Here is a 20072-nt window from a genome sequence, read left to right on the forward strand (position 1 = left end):
AGCTCAGAATTTCTCATTTTTTTTTTTTTTTTTTTTTTGAGAAGGAGTCTCACTCTGTCACCCAGCTGGAGTGCAGTGGCGTGATCTTGGCTCATTGCAACCTCTGCCTCCTGGGTTCAAGTGATTCTCCTGCCTCAGCCTCCCGAGTAACTGGGACTACAGGTGCATTTTGTATTTTTAGTAGAGACGGGGTTTCACTGTGTTAGCCAGGAAGGTCACCATCTCCTGACCTGATGATCCACCCGCCTCGGCCTCCTAGAGTGCTGGGATTATAGGTGTGAGCCATTGTGCCTGGCCAGAATTTCTCGTTCTTATACCATAATCATATCATCAATAACCATATATGCTTTAGATAAGCTCTTAATCTGTCAGGGTTGTTACAAGTATGTGCTCTTGCTACCAAGATTCCTCTTTATTTGACTGGAACATGGACCTAAACCAACCATGCATTTGAGTCCAAAGAAAATGCCACAATGTAAAATAATGTTGCAGGTTCTTTTCTTTGAGGAAGATAAGCAAGATTAATATGATATGTGTAACTTCTCAAACTAGTGCTCAGGCTGGGCACGGTGGCTCACACCTGTAATTCCAAGCACTTTGGGAGGCTGAGGCAGGTGGATCACCTGAGGTCAGGAGTTTGAGACCAGCCTGATCAATATGATAAAACCTCATCTCTACTAAAAATATAAAAATTAGCTGGGTGTGGTGGGGTGCACCTGTAGTCCCAGCTACTCGGGAGGCTGAGACAGGAGAATTGTGTGAACCCAGGTGGTGGAGGTTGCAGTGAGCTGAGATCATGCCACTGCACTCCAGCTGGATAACAGAGCAAGATTCTGTGCAAAAAAAAACAAAAAAAACAAAAAACAAACAAACAAAAAACACACACACACAGTGGTCAGCACAGAATTCAGAATTACTCTGTCATTCTGAATCCAAGCAAAGATTCTTTTGAAGCTGTTGGCATTCATAAAATAATACAAATCACTGCTGCCTGTTGATGTACCATGTGCCAGGCACCAAACCGTGCACCTATACACATACCTTCATTTAATCCTCACTGCTATCTTACGAAGTTGGTATCATTTTTTTATATCCGTTAAATGAATCTAACAATGTCACATTTGGAAGGATTAAGCAGCCTGCCTGTAGATGTGCAACCAGAATTAGGTCTCAGGTCTATGGGACTTCAGAGCCCATGCTCTTAACCCCTGTGTTTCCCAATTGAACATCTGTCCTTAAGCACATTATTTAATACCCTTCACTAAAGAATAGCTTATAATATTAGAATTGCAGAACTAAAGGATTCTCAAGGCCAACAGATTTTACAAATAAAGAAAAGAAGTGCAAGAAAGGTTAAGAGCTCCAAGTCACATGGCTAGTCAAGTACAGCCTTCCTCATGGCTCCTGTAGTGCCTGTTAACAGAAATTGCTTGATTCACAGGCTTATGTAAATCCTCACCTGTCAAACCTTCTCTAGGGGAGGGACAAGAAGCAGAAAGTAGGCTGCATTTTCTGGACCTGACTCCCCTGTTTTGCTTTATCTTGGGCAGCCAGAGATTAGACATAGATGGAATTATTTCATGCATCAAGAGAAGCAACTGGAACCCCTAGAGACAGGAGTACAACTTCAGGAAAAAAATCTGCTTTTCTATTCTTTGATGACTGACCTAGGCTGTGTGGCTTGCTCTTCTCCTTACTTACAAAATTATTATCCCATAAAAAAGCACTGGAAAACTAGAGTTTAGAAAGCAATGAAAATGAAGCAGTTGCCTTGTAGAACTGGAAGCTCAACTTCATGCCTTATGTGGATTTTTTTTCTAAGTTCTTGGGGTGGTCTGGTATCAGAGCTCATAATCAGACACTCAGAGAATATGGCCAGGTGTCCTTTTAGCTTGGATTTAGATCACAGATCAGCTGTGACTATTGTCGCAGTTGCTGGGGAACGTTTGTATGTTTATTTTGAGGTCTGCGCACACGTTGCATTAGAGTGCTCTCCACTCCCCAGAACAAGTAGAGCTCTTTATTTTTAACTAAACTGTTTCTTTGTAATATGTTTTATGAATGTACAGCCTGCTCTGCCAAGCTATAGTTATCTTCAGTTTCTCTCTAATAGTCCAAATTCTCTAGTTTTTTGCATTCAACTTCATCTAACCGGTTGCATTCTAGACTGAATATGTCTGTTACTTTCCTACCCCTAAATCTTGCACAAGCTGTTTTGCTCACCTGGAATGCCTGCCTGATCCAGCCTCTATCTACACATTTTGTAAAATCAAAATATTTTGTTTTAATATTTGAAATGAGGGCAGTCAACTTGTTACAGCAAAAAGTTCATAGGCATTGTTGTCATATCTGTGTTCAAATTCAGGCTCTGCCCCTTCTTAACTGTATAATCTTAGATAAGTTATTTAACTTTTCTAAGCATCAGTTTTCTCATTGATAAAATGCAGATAATAATGTTTACCTATCAAGATTTTATGAAGATATATTGAAATCAGATACATAGAGCACCTGTCACGGTTCCTGGTATTTGGAAGATTCTGTAAGTCCCCACCTCCCTGTAGATGACACTGCAATAAGCATCCAATAAATAGTCCCTGCCTTGTCTATGAAGCCTTTCCTAACCATCTTCCAAACCAGCACCTCAGAAATAGTCTCCGTCTTCTGACCGCCTGTAGCATTGTATTGTACCTAAGATCTTACCACAATCACACTTGTCAAATACTATGTTCTGAGATATAAGTTGGCACTGTAACTGGATCTGCTAGCACAATGCCATATTCTCCCCAAAAGAGACAGCTAAACTTCATTCATAGATGATCCATTGTTTATCTCTAATCAGAATCACACTTTCTGTTATCATAAACACTATACCTTGTTAGGTGACTCTATTGCAGGTCTCTTTAAAAGCGCCATTATTATACTTCATAATTAAAGGGATTATAAGAATGTATGTCATGGTGTGACAGCATGGCAAGCAACAGACATCTGAATATTCATTTCCTGAAGTGAATAATCCATCATTACAGAAAGAAAAATGGAAGCCTGTATTTAATAGACCTATAAAAGGTGTTTAAAGAATGTCCATGTCTTCCTTAGAAAACCCCTCATGAGCAGCCTTGTTTTGTTGTTTTGTTGCAGGTGTCTTACAGGAAGCAGCTCAGGGTTTTGCGTATATGTGGGTTTTTTTTTTTTTTTTTAACTTGTACAACTCCTGGTTGATGACAATAATAATGTAAATGACCTAAAGTTTAAATTGTGTTATTCTAATCAGTTTTCTGACCTGTGCTGTCAACAGAATTTCTGATGATCAAATAATAAAACTCAGACAATGTTGGTTTTGTGCCATCAAATAATAATTTTGTGTTTATTCATGCACAAATTCATATATTTATCTCAGATACTTGTTAAGCAACTACTACGTTGAGGCTCTGGGGATGGGGATGGGGATGGGGATGGGTGGTAACTCAAACAGGCCTGGACCCTGCCCTCATGGAGTTCACATTTGGCTGTTTTATAAATGTTGTGAGGAAAGGATTTTTTTCATCCATGATTGCCTTTATTTCAATATTTGAGATATGTTATTAAATAAGAATCTGATCATGGCTCAGGACAAATTATTTCTTTTTCTCTTGTACATCTAGAAGAGCTATTTGTAAAAGTTAAAAATTAGTTATTGATTTGTCAGATTTTTTAATTTAGAAAATGTTTTGTATTGTTTTGTGGTTTGCCTAAATTGCTCTAACATTTGATATCTAATTTGACTCTTACAATAACCCTGTAGGGTGCATGGTATTCTCATGATAAGAAACTAGATGCTCAGCAGGCCTAATTGACCTCCCATGGAGTCCCGGCCACTTAGCAGCCATCCGGATGGAAACTTAAGTCTTCTGATTTATTAAGTATGTTCTTGATTCCAGCTTAAAAAAAAAACTGAAAGTATTAAAACTGTATTTTATTCTCGTTTAAATTAGACTTTAATTGACAGCTGGAAAATGGAAACAAAAATGTGAATCAACGGTGATTTTTGAGCCCCTCTCTGCTACTGTATAGGCACTATGGGGAGCAGAAATGACCTCTGCCTCTTGATAAGTTTATAGCTTCGTTGATAAGACATAATGTACACTTAGAAAGGAACTCAGTAACCCTCCAACTCAGAACACATGGTTCAGTGTTAAAGTGAGAAATACCAACACAAGAGTTGAGAAGATAAGAAGAGCTAAAGCAGATGCAAATAGTGTGTCTTGAGCTAAATCTTCAAGGGTAGGGAAGACAGGACTTGGGCAGGGAAGAGGCTTCTAGGCAGGGGGAATGGCAAGTTGCAAGGCTCAGAAGTGGAAGGGAATGTGATGGTGATGATGATAACAATAACTGCCATTTGCCCAGCACTTATCACTTGCCAAGCAGTTATTGGTTCACATGCATTAACTTATCCTTAAAACAGTTATCAAAACAATTGAACCAGATAAGAATTGTTACTATTTCAGTTTTACATATGAGGAAACTGAGGCACAGAGAGGTTAAGCAGCTTGCTCAAGGCTGCATGTGCATTAAATATCAGCTGGATTCCACCACGGTCTTGAGACTAGAATCCACTTTAACTCTTTTTGCCTGTGTGTTATGCTGCCTGACGTGATGCTGGTGAAATGGTAAGGACACCTTCTTGGCTAGAGGGGAGACTCGATGTGCGGCCATGATGAGAGAGGTCAAATAATGGAGAATGTAAAAATCAGGCAGAAAGCATTAGACTTTGTCTGGACTTACTGATATTTCATCAGTGTGGAAACATGGCAGACATTTATTTTAGAAAGATTAGTCAGCCATAGACAGAAAGGATTGAGAGACAAATAAGGGTACGAATGGCAACTATTAGATGGAAACTATTAGAAGGGGGTTTCCATCCAGGTATGGGTGATAGGTGATTAGACCTGGAGTAGGGTAGTAGTAGAAAGGATGTAATGGTGATAAGGACTGGAACTGCGCTGAATTAATGGGTGAGTCAAGGCCAGGTGATTTCCTGAGAGCAGCTTCATGGTTTTACCCCCATTTTATAGATGAGGAAATACGGAGGCTCCAAGAGGTTAGTTAATTTGTGCTAATAAGCATTGGAGCAGGGATTTGAGCCTATATCTGTCTTTCTTGGCTTCCTCTCTTTAAGGTAAAATAATGCAGTCTGGTTGTAAAGTTGCCGATAAGGTTTGAAGAATTGCTCTCAAAATAAGAGATACTTAAAGTCATGGGGAGAAATCAACATTCAGGGGGAGCAATAATATCAGAGAAAAGGCAGAGACTGAATATTAAAGAACACTAGAGGGAGGGAGGAGGGTAAGGATTGAAAAACTGCCTATCAGGTACTGTGCTTATCTCCTGGGTGATGAAATCATCTGTCCACTGAACCCCCATGACACGCGGTGTACCTGTTTAACAAGCTTACACATACACCCCTGAACCTGAAAGTTAAAAAAAAGAATACAGAGAAGAATGGAGCACGTGGAAGAGGCTTCCAGAAGAAAACAAGTCAGAGGTATAGGGAGGGAATCTAGGGCCCCTGAGGCCACAGCAGCCAACAAGGAGAGAACAGTTAGTGACTCAAAGTGAAACTGCCGATGAATTGTCAAGTGGAGAAGGAGGGAACATGTACGCAGCATGATGGTCTTAGTAACCCTCCACAAACAAAGACAGATTCAGGTGTGAAGGGCAAGTAGTGTTGCAGGTGGGAGGATATGGGAGTGCTGCCAGTGATGGGGTGGAGAAGGGAAGGAAGGTCTGGCATGAGGAGAAAGAATTCTGACACATCCGATGCCCCACTTTGTGCAAGTTCTGAGCCAAGCCAGCTGGGGTCAAGGGGAGAGATCACAGGGAGGCTGAATGGCTGGAGGGGAGGCAGAGAGGATTCCTGTAATCCAGTGGGAGGTGCCTGGCAGGAGGCCAGGAAGACGTGAAGGGACTCTAATGTGTGGTAGACAAAGAAGTAAGGAGTTGAGGGAATGATTGTTCCATCAGCTACATGTAGTGGCACAATGGACAAGCCCACATTCTAGGAGTCCCCCCTCCTCCAGCTTCTGCAGAAGCCCTTACCCTCCATCCTGACCCACTTGCCAGGACCTGCTGGGAAGCTCAAAACCCTCCCTACTCCCATCCAATCTCATAAGACAGTTAAGTGAGCCTCCCACCTCAGCCTCCCAAGTAGCTGGGACTACAGGTGCCTGCCACCAGCCTCAGCTAATTTTTAAATATTTTGTAGAGACACAGTCTCACAATATTGCCCAGGCTGGTCTCCAACTTCTGGACTCAAGCAGTCCTCCCATCTCAGCCTCCCAAAGTGCTGGGATTACAGGTGTGAGCGATTGCACCCATCTCTACATTGCTTTTTAAATAACAATTGTTGAATAGGTGGGTAAGTGGAGAGTGATTTCTATTAAGGAACTTTTCTCTGCTTCTTGTCACTCTGATTTGTGCCTTAATTCCAGTTTATAAATGATTACTAATATTCAGGATATTAAGATAGGTACATGGGTCATTTGGGAGAGGTAGTGTTTTGATAGCAGCACCTTATACTCTGATTTACAGTATTAATTCTTTAGAGGTATTTTGGTGTCTATGAGCACTGATGGTTGTGCTTTAAAATTGGCAGCCCATTGATATTAGGAGGACCAGCCAAGAGGCAGGCACTGCAGTAGAGGGACCCTGGGTTAGAAGTCAGATGGCCAAGCTCCCACGCCTGGCGTACACAGTTTGGAGGGTCCTCGTGCAGAGAGTGCTCCTTTCCAGCCTGAGCGATTCCTCCTTATCCTCCTGTCACTGCATAACTGGTCACGTTCTCAGAACTGCCTGTCTCAACTCTCCCCTGAACTAGCTATGGTTCCTTCATCTATATTCTCATGGAACCCTGTGACTTTCCTTTGTAGCAAATAATTATTGGAGTGATTATTTTACTAATGCCATCTTTGACTAGGCTATAGCTTTCCTAAGGGCAGGGACATGCCTACTGGTTTTACCTCTGTGTCCCCAGCACCTGACACAGCACCTGGCACAGACTATATTCTGGGTAAACACTTGGGGAGCCAATGAACTCTGGTAAAATCTTGGACATGAGATTCCATTTTTCTCATCTGTTTAAAGCCTGTATATTAAAGCTTGTATTAAGCCTTATCACTAAGGTGCTTTCTCTTTGAAGAGCTGTGGATTAACCCTTCACAATTTTTATTTTAAATGTTATCCACATCAATGATATGAAATTCAAACAACGCAGAAGAATATACAATGAAAGTGTATTCAGTCCTTCACCAGAGATTACAAATATTGAAAGTTGCTTGTCTTTACAGAGAGAATAAAAATTGAACAAGCTGTAGCCAGAATCGAATGGGTTAATAATCGAAAGGGCATATTCCCTACTTCCAGCTCCCATGAAGCAGCTTTCATATTTCAGTTTTAAAATGGTTAGTGCCTTAGTGAGGGAAGAAAACTTTCATGATGGAATCTGTGCTGCCAACAGGGGCCAAGGCCCTCAGCTAAATTCCCACTATACCCTGTGCCATTGTTGATTTTCAGCTATTCTGTATAGAGATTTTCTGTTCATGGGGGCCCTCTGAAAGTTTTCTCCTTTCTGGAATTTGAGGATCACTTTACTGTTTAATAAAGTAACAAGGCAGGCTGGACAATTCAGGGCAATGTGATTTTAGGAATGATTTAATACATTTGGATGTGTGAAAAATAAGTTTATGTCTACCTAAAGATTTTCAGCTTCAGAAGCACTTTCACATAGAGTATTTGGTTTCTGTGTTGGTGTTGCATGGCTGAGGGGAATCATTAAAGGAATGGAATGCAGCTAAATGGAATTTCTTGAGTTTGAATAGAAGTTTGTACAACCAATTCCAATTGTGGAAGGATAGAATTATATAAATACAGGGACATTAATCCCCATAACATTTTAAAAATATTTTCAAGGAAAAGTACAGATATTCATATATTTATCCATTAATTTGATAGAGGGAAAATCTACCTTGGTACATCTTCCAGTTTTCAATACCAAAAACAATGGGAGAGAGGCCCTTCCATGCCCTGCTACAATGACTGGGGCTTGTTTGTGTGTGTGTGTGTGTGTGTGTGTGTGTATTTTGGTGGAAGGGGGTGTCCAGTTGGTGCCTAAGGGTTCTCAGGAATAGTTATGTTTATATGATTATTTTTGAAAAATAAGTATACTAAAGCTTTGTATTTCTATCTGTAAATTATGATAGTTTAACTACAAGCATCAACGTGTTCTACATTAACTGAGGTTTGTGGGGAAGGTGATTTTATTCATGGGCCATAGGCTATAGTGGGTTTCATACAATCACCTTCAGTGGTAGTGTATTGGGGGTGGGGAAGGTGAGGGAGAAGCAGGGATGGGGTCATGCTGCCCTGTGACTCAGCCTCTGAAGTGGCTTTGGGCCAGGCATTAGAGACAGAGTGAGGTTCATCTTATAGGCTTCCCTGGGTGTTGTTGGCAGTGTAGCAGCTGTTTACTGACAGTCAGTTACTTAAGAAGGCAGCCCATGCCAGATGGAATCCCTGGGTTCTAAAACCTAACGGACTTAAATGTTAAGGAGGTTTAAATGAGTCTGGGTAGGAGTTTGCAAAGATGATAATTATATGTTTAATATTAGCCAGTATAATACAAGTTAAGTACTAGAATAGTACTCCAAGCCATACAAGTATCCACATGCACATCCCAGTACTTAGATGACTGGATCACAGAGGCAGATTGCACCACTGCAGGCATCTCGAGGAAGGGTGTTTCTTGAATAGTTACTATTCATCACCTCTTGCCTTCTATGGAAGAGCCTAGATGAGACAGATAACGCAACAGAATTCCCCCTGCAACCTTGTCTCCACCTTCTCTTCCTTACGTGACACTGAAAGGACAGTTCGCATCCACCCAAGTCTATTTCCGGGAGTTTTGTCCTTCTATCTTATGTATTAGGAATAACACACTGGCAATTTAATGAGCACCTACAATTTGCCAGATGTTTTGCCACATTATCTCAGATACAACCCTGCAAATAGATGTTATTGGCCTTCATATGTAAATGGACCTGGAAAACTAAAGCTCAAGAGTCACAGAGCTTATAACTGACAGAGCTGGGGCTTGAACAAAATTTTGTTGAGTTGCAAAGTCCATGTTTTTTCTGAAAATAACATAAACAGTAATTATAATAATATTTACTGAGCAGTCATTATGTGCCAGGGAGTCATTCTTATAATAAACTTACAAGGTAGTTGTTAACTACTAAAGAAAAATTGAGGTTGGGAAACTGGAGATTATAAAATTTAAGTATCTTATCCGAGATTGTTTAGTAAATAGCAGATCCAAATTTTGAACCTATTTGATCTGGTTAAAAAGGCTTTCACTACTGAACACCACCTCCTACTAGATTTTTGTGCTCTAAACTGGGTAAAACAAAGGTAAAGGGCCAAGGCAGTATGGTTAAGAGGAGCTGAAGGACCACGTAGATTGTAGGTTAAATAGAATCAAACTTTCTATTTCTTTCTTTCCTTTATAGGTGTCAGCTTCCTCTGGTGCCACCAGCAAGTCTTCCAGTATGAATCCCACAGAAACCAAGGTATGAAGAATGCTAATTGAGTGAGTGCTAATTTAAGTTGATTGTGCTGCAAAGCAAAACAAATGTAGACTAATTGTTGATGATGAGTTATATATGCTAAGAAGTTTTAATTATGGAAGTAAACATTTTCTTCCTAATTTATGGGGGTCTTTGAAATCTCAGCCTTCCTTCCAATATTTACCTTACACATCATCTACATGGTTTTAGATTATCTAGAAAAGTGGAGTCACCTAGAGTTGTTTTGTTTTGTTTTGCTTTGTTTTGAGACAGGATCTTGCTCTGTCACCCAGGCTGGAGTATAGTGATGTGATTACACTCACTGCAGCCTTAACCTCCTGGACTCGAGCGATGCTCCCATCTCGGCCTCTTGAGTAGCTGGGACTACAGAGGCACACCACCATGCCCAGCTAATTGTTGTTTTGTTTTGATTTTGTAGAGACAGGGTCTCACTGTGTTGCTCAAGCTGGTTTCAAATTCCTGAGCTGAAGCAATCCTTCCACTTGGGCCTCCCAAAGTGCTGGGATTATAGGAATGTGCCACCATGCCCGTGGCCAGTTTTGTTTTTGTTTTTGATCCTATATTGATTGAGTTTTTTAGTTGAAAATATTTCTCTAAGTACATTTTTCTACATTGAAATGAGAATATAAATTATTAATTTCTTGCTAAAATGGTCTTACTGTTCTGGTCATTTAAAAATAAATATAAAAATGAAAAATTATAATAAATGAACATAAAAACATACTGGTTATTTCAGATGCTTTCTCAAGTTTTGTTTTGTTTTTTTCTGAAATTTGAGTCTTGTGGGGTACCATTTTATTGACAAACCTTTCTTGAGCTCTATTTGGGATTTATTCTTAAAATTATTTTTTTGAATTTCAGAATTAAAAATAAAATAATTTCCTCTAGTGGGATTGTCCACTTTGTTCCGAAGAGCTGGCTGCAGCTGCCTTTTAAACCCTCTCCCTAAAGTTACTCTATCTCAAGCTCTGTCTCTTGAGAATATTTCAGGGGAGGGAATTAAAAAGGGAACATTTTCAAAATTCTCGCCACTAATGTTTGTGTGCCAATATTCTTTTTTTTTTTTTTTTCTTGAGACAGAGTCTCACTCTGTCGCCAAGGCTGGAGTATAATGGGGCGATCTCGGCTCACTGCAAGCTCCGCCTCCCAGGTTCACGCCATTCTCCTGCCTCAGCCTCCTGATTAGCTGGGACTACAGGTGCCCGCCACCACACTCAGCTAATTTTTTGTATTTTTAGTAGAGACGGGGTTTCACCGTGTTAGCCAGGATGGTCTCGATCACCTGACCTTGTGATCCACCCACCTCGGCCTCCCAAAGTGCTGGGATTACAGGCGTGAGCCACTGCACCCAGCTGCCAATATTTTTTAATACCTTTAAGAGCTACCCCAACTCCATTATTATTAAATTGCCCTTGTTTAAAATTACCAACCTACTTTTGTTTTCTGTCTTTCATATTACTGTGCTATCCCTGTAGTTTCCTATCCCAGGTGATGTGGCACTATAACTTAGTACTATCAAAGGATTATATGACTTCATCTTGAATCATCTTCAGAGAACATTACCAATATCTAGAAATACACTATCCACATCAAAGTTCTTACAAATGTCATTTAGCATTCATTTAAAATTTTAATCTAAAATTATCATTTTTTAAATTTAGTATTTAAATTTACATTGATTTATAAATTGCTTTCAAAATATATATTACATAATCTATAATTAATGTTAGCTGTCTCTATTATGTCAAGCTTAATCTTAAAAAATTAAAAATCTTTTATTTTTTTTTCTCTTGAGGCAGAGTCTCGCTCTGTCTTCCAGGCTGGAGTGTAGTGGCATGATCACAGCTTGCTGCAACCTTAACCTCTTGGGTGCAAGTGATCCTCCCACCTCAGTCTCCTGAGTAGCTAGAACTATAGGGGCACACCACCATGCCTGGTTATTATTTTTGTTTTTCTGTAGAGACATGATCTTGCTATGTTACCCAGGCTGGTCTCAAACCCCTGGGCTCAAGCAGTCCTCCCATCTCAGCCTCCCAAAGTGCTGGTATTACAGGCATGAGCCACTGTATGCAGCCTAAAATTAAAAAGTCCTAATTTTAAAAAATATTCCAGAAGCATCTACAAAATAAAAGTTCTCATTAAGGCCAGGCTCAGTGGCTCACACCTATAATTCCAGCATTTTGAGAGGTCAAGGCAGGAGGATGGCTTGAGCCTAGGAGTTGGGGGCCAGCCTGGCCAACATAGCAAGATCCCGTGTCTACAAAAAATTAGCCAGGTGTGGTGGTGTACTCCTGTAGTCTCAGCTACTCAGGAAGCTGAAGCAGGAGGATGGCTTGAGCCCAGGAGATCAAGGCTGCAGCAAGCTGTGATTGCACCACTGCACTCCAGCCCAGATGACAGAGCAAGACCCTGTCTCAAAAATAAATAAATAAATAATCTCATTGAATTTAGAGATCATGAAAACCGTAGAAAAGAGATAGGAAGGAGAGCCAGAAACATAGGATTTCCTTTTTATTCTTTTGATTCTTTTTCATCTTGTTGCCTGATTCTAATCCCCTGTGCCTCAGCTCAAGGACCGATGTTTATTTCAAGTGTGGCCTGTTACCTAGAACAAATGTCAGCAAACTCTTCACCCTTCTCTAAACACTAATCATGAAGATTCTTGGCAGTCCTGTGAAACTGGAGGGAAGTAGGAGAGAGAAGAGAGGGAGAAACAAAAATAAGATGCACGTGATAAAGTGTCCCCAGTGGCTGAGTAGGGACCATTTTTGGCCTCGAGTGTCTTTCCCTGGAACTTGGTTCCACATCAGCTGTGATATTGGACAATCCCTTTTTGCTTTGGTTTCCTTATCAGTACAGTTTGGAGGAAGGTGATAATAGTACCTGCCTCACAAGACTGTGTAAGGAAACGTAATGTATATTGGACAATTCCTGTCCTAAGCAAGTGTCCAGATTGGATTGTCTGTTGGCCAGTACTGGGGAAAGAGTGCAGTGCAGTAACTAAAACACACACAACCTCAGGTCCACCATGGATGTCTTTAGGGAGTTATTTAACTGCTCTAAACTCAGTTTCTCATCTGTGAAATGGGTATAATAATACTTATCTCATAGGATTATTATGAAGATAAAGTGAGTTGACACATGAGAGGCGATTGATACACATTAGTTATTACGGTCATCATTATTATATTCAGCACAACCACTACAAAAATAAATTTAGCAGTTACTGATTTAAATATACATTGCGTTATAAGCTGCTTGTGTCTGTGAACATACATTCTTAATTGTAGTGTAGAGTTCTCCCATGCAAAATCTTGATTGCCAAATTGCAAGATATTAATAGATTCAAACCACTATACTACCAGCTGGCTTATTTTCTTTGTTGATCATTTAATAAATTATATTTGCATAAACTGAAAGGATAGTACCATAAATAGAAACTCATTAATGAGAATGTAGTGTGAAAGGATCCAAAATTTAAAATTTCTTTAAAAATATTTCAATCATAAGCTTTGTTTCCTTCCCAAAATAGTGTGTTGTCATAGCAAGGGGCCATTATTTGAGGAAAGTGTGTGTCTTCATTACTGAAGTAGAAGACATGATAAATTAAGAGGACATGTGACTTTAGCCTCTTCAAATTAAAAAAAAGTAAATAAAAACCACTAGCTTGTGCTGATACCACCAAGCAGATAAAAAGGAAAGAAACGGCAGGAAGCATTGGACCCTAGTTTGTAATCTCTGACTGAAAAGTTCATGAAATGTTTAATCAAGTTTTATTCATGATTTTATATCTTGCCTATATTGAGAATGCATGCATGTACTTACTTGTTTTTACACAAGTAATGTTTAGTTGGATAAAACTGTAAAATATCATACCAAAGATGCTAAATTACAACCAGTTCTTTAGAAGCATTTCTAGAACTTTAAATTAATCCCTACATACAGGACTATGATGTGCCCAATAAAAATCCATGCACTAAATATTTACAATTTTGGGGGGATTATGTTGACAGAATTTCATAAAACTTTCAGTAACATCTGTGACTATTTGATCATAACTAAACATTGGATACATAGGAAAAAATACTATTCATGTAGTCTCTACACAGGGAAAGGAAAGGAATGAGAAATTAATTCTATTAATGGAAACCTTCGCTAAAAAAACCTTCACTGAAAAAATGTAAACAGAAACTGAAACATTTGCGTAGGACCTTAGAATGTAAATATGCCTACAACTTCTTGGAGTCATACATATATGCATCGAGTAGATGCAATAGATGAATAGAATGAATCTTGATATAATTATTTTAACCCTTTTTGTACATGTTACTTATTTGACTGACAGATAAAATAAAATTATACCTGGGGCTGTGCTCTTATATTAGGCCATTCCCGTCAGCCAACAGATGGAAGGACCACATCTTCCTAACAAGAAAAAACACAAAAAACAGGTGATGTTGTTCATTGTACTAGGGCATCTCTGTTTACTAATGGTTACATCACCCGCTCAGCATGTGCTAATAGCTGCAATTCACAGTCTTCTGTTAACACTGAGATCCCATCATGGACTTTCTGTAGGCTTAGCTGCCCATCAGCCACATTCTGGCACTAAAAATAATATTCACTGCTTTCTGTGCCCTCAATTCTGTCACCAACCCATTGTTTTACACTGTCAGCCAAAACCCGTGATGAGTATTTCACTGATAAAAACACCTTGTTAGTGGCATGGAAACACAGTGCCCTTGGCTTTGTGATGAGGGTTTTTATTTTCTGTTCCACATGTACTTGTTACAATGTAAATAGTAATAAATCTTTACATATCTTTGATATACCTAGCAAGAAGATATAAATTGCTCCCTGAATAGTAAGAGCAGAATATTAACTAGTATACATAATTGTTTATCTAAAGAGTTGCAATTTCAAGCAAAGTGTGACAAACTTAACTGATAATGTTTATAATTACATTAAAAATCATCTCTTTTGAGTTTCCTCAGTTGAAGAAAATCTATGATAATCTTTGTAAACTATGTCTATCTTTCTTTTCTTTCTTCCTTTTTTTTCTTTTTCTGAATTTAGGCTGTAAAAACAGAACCTGAGAAGAAGTCACAATCAACCAAGGTAAACAGTTTAAGTCTGCTAGTGAGATATTTGGATTCTTTTTAATAATAATGAATAATCAACTTCCTACCTTGGCACTGCTGTGAATGGTAAAAGGGGTTGCTGGCTAATTTAATTAATTTTTGGACTACCCTTTTGAATGACTGTGTACATGTAGGATATATAAAATATTCATAATATTAAGTCCATATATTGTTAAAAAGAATATATAATAATTTATAGATGAAAACACTATTTCAGAAGTATTTTGTTCAAATGTAGTTTTTTGTTATATGTATAGTGATTGTTTTAAAAAAGAAAAAAAGCAAGAGGAACAAAGGAAAAGAGGCAAAGAGTAGTGAATATCCAATTCCAATTCCAGTGAGACATCAAGAATAAGGCATCTGCTGAACTCAGCACCTAGATGCCTTACAGATGAGAATCTTTCTTAAGAGGCTGGCTGGGTTTATCGTGACAATCTTATCTCAGTTGGTGGAACTAGTTAACAGTTACACGGAAGGCTAGCTTCTGTTGCTTTCCTGACCCATGACTGTCGAGAATGAATGCCATTCTGCCTCTGTGTGGAGGTGAACACCAGGGTGTGTATGGCAACACAAATGTTTCTCTTCAATAAGGTGCTGCGTTTTATTTTGTCAAGCACTTAAAGCAAGTACTAAGATAAGACCACAAGATTTCCTGTGGAAAAGCATAGATATTTGAGCCCAGGTACTTCAAGCACAGGTGAGGGTGAAAGGTGAGGCTTGTCTGATTTTGTGGACAGCCTCCTGGTGGCCCTGGGGATGGTAGAACACAGGGTACTCCAGAGTGAAGAATTCGCAGCTAAGTAGAAGTTGTCTTCTATTCCACTTTAAATACTTTTGATTATCTACTGAATCTCAAGAAAATTGGGTTTCTGGTGATAAGATCTTCTCTACTAACAAAGAAAAAAAAAAAACTCTGTAAATCCTATGAAAGGAGATTTTTAAAAAAATATGTATTTTTTGTTGTTGTTGTTGTTTGTTTTTTTGTTTTGTTTTGTTTTGGTTTTTTTTTTTGAGATGGAGTCTTGCTCTGTCGCCCAGGCTGGAGTGCAGTGGCGCGATCTCGGCTCACTGCAAGCTCCACCTCCCGGGTTCATGCCATTCTCCTGCCTCAGCCTCCTGAGTAGCTGGGACTACAGGCGCCTGCCACCACAACTGGCTCATTTTTTGTGTGTATTTTTAGTAGAGATGGGGTTTCACTGTGTGAGCCAGGATGGTCTCGATCTCCTGACCTCGTGATCCGCCTGCCTCGGCCTCCCAACAGGTGTGAGCCACCATGCCCGGCCTAAAATATATTTTCTAGAGTGGGATCAGCTCTCAACAAACTCAGTAGTCACATGGCTCATGTGTTATCTGTGTATATTTGTGAAAAACAACCAGTAATTTAGAGATATACATGTATTTGAAAATATTATTCAGATGAAATACTAAATTTTTCATTATTCTGATAATCACCATTCTCAGAGACTGCTGATGGGGTTACTATTAACCTGATAACACATGTCTACTTCTGTGACCCTAAAGAGTGGGCCTAAGTGTTCTTTTCCTGAAAAAAGGCAGAATGTTTTAGTTGGAATTTTGTTCTTGTTCTTGTCTGAAAGTATTACAAGTTGGATTCCAGTGTAATCAAGTTTAATCTTTTGAAATTGACAGCTGTCTGTGGTTCATGAGAAAAAATCCCAAGAAGGAAAGCCAAAAGAACACACAGAGGTAAATGATTATCATCAGGACTTAATTATAAGGCAACATCTTTTGGTGGGATATAATTAAAATCTTTCATCAATTCAAAACTAATCCCTACAATGAATAGTTGGATATTAGTTTCTTCAGCTAAAATGGTGCCATCATGTGGCAATAGCAGTGTTTACAATTTGTGTGATTCTTGCTGAATTTTGGGGGAAGGATTTGCACTATTTCAGATTTTGTACCTAAAGTGAAATTATCACATGTACATCACACTAATTCAAATTCACATACTTTAGAACCACAGACAGCACAACTGTTATGAACAATTTTTATTCTATAATGTATCAGTATTATGTTTAAGACTACCATCTTGTTAACGATGTCTTTATATGTGTGTGGGCACCTGTGTATGTACTTTCAGCAAAAAAGCCTACCCAAGCAGGCATCAGATACAGGAAGTAAGGATGCTCACAATAAAAAAGCAGTTTCCAGATCAGCTGAACAGCAGCCATCAGAGAAATCAACAGAACCAAAGGTAAATGAAGCAGATTGATAGGAAAACCTTAACATCAACTGGGTAATAAGATACGGTTCCCCTGTTAACACCGAGGTGTGTAGTTAAATCTGTGGGGCTGTGCTGAATATATTTTGTATTGTAGTGATTTGGTATTATTATTTTGTTGGTTTTTCAAATAGACTTATAGAAACTTGGATGTATGGATGGCCTGAGAAGGGCATCAGATTGGCCTAGGGGATGCTCTCTCCATCCTTCTCCCACTGCCCCGCAATAACCAGCTGTGACTGCTGGGCAGCAGGCTCTGCTGTCTCCCAGACAGGCAGCTTTGGATTGAGGCTGCCTCCCGGACCCCCCCACACCTGGACTGGGGAACATATGTGCCCTGAATTATCTGGTTCTTTAAATGGAAATCCTAAAGCATTTTTAGGGTCGTGCTGTAGAAGAGTTGAACTTACAGAGCTGAAAATTAGAAATTGTTTCCATAATTATGTGGTTAATAGCAGCCAGCTTTTAGAAGAATTAACATCTACAAGAAATACTTGTTCATGGAGAGCACTTGGAAGATAATAACGGGGCTTGCTTCACAATATGTTTTATATCAGAGATCACAGATTTGTGATCTACCACTTAAAAGGCACATGTGTATTTTGTTTGGCTTACAATGTTGTTAAAAAATTATTTTTAATTAATTGCCAGCAATCAAAGTCAGGGTATTTCACATAACATCCCAAATTGTAACTTCTCTTAAAAAATCGGACTGTCTAGCAACAGTGAGCTCACATTGGCAACAATTGACTAGAGCCATTACCCCAGGTATGTGTACTCCAGTTTACCACAGTCACTACCTAGCCTGACTGACCTACTCATGTTACCTGCATGAACGTTTTAGGCTCTTGAGTCCAGCTTTACGTGGTGCCTAGCACTGCACCATGTACAATAGAAGTGAGTAAACATTGCCTTATCATGGTGTCCATGTGGGGGAACTGGCAGATGTTAGTGACATTTGAAACTCATGATCTTGATAATAGCCATACAGAGATACTTAGCTCTGTCAACCTTTTATCCTCACTGTCTTAGACTAAACCACAAGACACGATTTCTGCTGGTGGAGAGAGTGTTGCTGGTGTCGCTGCAACATCTGGCAAGCCAGGTGACAAGGTGAGCACACACAAGCAGACGGAAATGTGGGCCTCTGTGCTTCTCAAGTTTCTAAGAAGCGTATGCTCAAATAACCTATCATTTGGCAAAATGAACATTGGTTATATGTAAAATTTTGTGAAGAGCATGCATTTAAGGGATAGAGAGTGAACAAGATACCAAGAATAATTTTTAAATTTATATATTCAGTAAATGCTTACTGAGTACATGCCATGTATAAGGTACTGATATCGATACCAAGGACATTAAAATGTGAGTTGACTCAGACTCTGCCTTCCAAATTTATAGGTATGAAATAAAGCAAATAAAATTTCCATGAGCATTTGAAGAGACTTTTTCAACTTTCAATGTTGATGCCAACTGTCTTGATACTAGTGTATCACAACCATGATATCAACATGAATGGATATGAGAAGTTTCCAAAGGAAATATTTCAAGCCCTCTCAGGATGAAGTAGATGTGTTGAGCTAGGTGATTGTGGGCATACCTTTCTTAGATTTTTTGAAGAGTTGCTTCCAATCCCTGCCCAGGAATATAAGATGAGAAGTTATCTACCTTTTCTACCCGTAGCAATATAGAATTAGTGATCAGTTTGGAGAGCATGTAATCAATTTGAAACCACAAGTAATCAAGTGAAGGAACAATGAGAAGATGGGAATGAAAAATTTAAAACTAATATAGATTTATCTATACTTTTGCTTCTGTAAATGGGACAGATATCCTGCTACAGGTTAAATGGTAAAGAAAGTCATAGGGTAAATGATTTTTAGGGTAAAAATATGGCACATCTCCCTGAAACATCATTTTTTCCCCTGGGATTTTGGGAGAAAAGGCACATTATTTTATCCAAATTAATACAGGTCTCCTATGGAGCAAAGGCAACATTTACAAAAACTTTTAAATGAAAATATCAAACTTAAAAGTGTTTTTTTCTTGCAATAGATCACTTGTATACTACCTTGAGACTCATGGCCTCACCCCAGGAAGACACAGCACTCTCTTGTGCCAATGAGGAATGCTTAGATGAAATCATTTGAAAATGGATACATGTCAGGCAGAAGATTAGATACGTTAAAATAGATTTTTTAATGTTTTCAATGTTTTCAGTTTGAAAATGGATAGATTTAAGGCAGAGGGTTAGGCCCGCTAAAATAGATTTTTAAATGTAATCAAAATTTTCAGGGTTGAGCTAGATGTGGATTAACCAGTGTTATAAGTGAAAACTAAACAATAAAATTAGGAGAGGCTTATGTGGAATTCTGTGCATTGACTTGTGCTGGAACTTGAGGCAATTCATTTTACTTTACCTTGCCTCTGATTCTTCTCCCATTAAATAGGATTTAATGACTTGCCTTCTTATTTTAGTACATAGCATGTTTAAAGTACCATAAGGCAGGCGGATTACCTGAGGTTGGGAGCTCAAGACCAGCCTGACCAACATGGAGAAACTCCGTCTCTACTAAAAATACAAAATTAGCCAGGTGTGGTGGCACAGGCCTGTAATCCCAGCTACTTGGGAAGCTGAGGCAGGAGAATTGCTTGAACCCGGGAAGCAGAGGTTGTGGTGAGCCAAGATTGCACCATTGCACTCCAGCCTAGCCAACAAGAGCAAAACACTGTCTCAAAAAGATAAAATAAAATAACTAAATAAAGTACCATGGTTGGTTCTGCAGGATGCATTAGCTGTAGGCTGGCCTGTCTAGGGGGTGGGGAAAAGACAATATACCTGGGACTGTATTTCAATCAGATTAAGAAAGGCCCCCATAGGTTGTTATTTGGTGGGGAATGAAGGGATTCTATCTAATTCAGGGAATCCACAAGGGCTTTGAGAGAGTAGATCCATGTTCAGTTAGGCATGGAAGGACAGCTGGGATTGCAGGCTTGCAAATGCATCAAGGTGTTGAAAAGTGTAAGATGTGTTCTGGTCACAAAGTACATTCCAATGTGGGTGAAGCA

The 20072-nt window shown here is 39.2% G+C and overlaps 1 protein-coding gene across 7 annotated transcripts in view; it reads left to right on the forward strand.

Annotated features, from left to right (window-relative positions):
- Nucleotides 1–20072, forward strand: part of CAST (calpastatin) — a 111758-nt gene that overhangs the window by 51101 nt on the left and 40585 nt on the right. For 6 of the 7 annotated variants that reach the window (XM_023212197.2, XM_023212198.3, XM_023212202.3 and 3 more), the window contains 5 exons: nucleotides 9540–9599; nucleotides 14694–14735; nucleotides 16409–16465; nucleotides 16863–16976; nucleotides 18036–18116. In XM_023212197.2, the coding sequence (XP_023067965.2) occupies nucleotides 9540–9599; nucleotides 14694–14735; nucleotides 16409–16465; nucleotides 16863–16976; nucleotides 18036–18116 (354 nt within the window). Of the gene's footprint in view, nucleotides 1–9539; nucleotides 9600–14002; nucleotides 14069–14693; nucleotides 14736–16408; nucleotides 16466–16862; nucleotides 16977–18035; nucleotides 18117–20072 lie in introns of all 7 variants that reach the window. The other variant, XM_023212203.3, reaches the window with a different exon arrangement.

Source organism: Piliocolobus tephrosceles, chromosome 4, assembly GCF_002776525.5.
Source record: "Piliocolobus tephrosceles isolate RC106 chromosome 4, ASM277652v3, whole genome shotgun sequence".
In the NCBI taxonomy this organism is placed as follows: domain Eukaryota; kingdom Metazoa; phylum Chordata; class Mammalia; order Primates; family Cercopithecidae; genus Piliocolobus; species Piliocolobus tephrosceles.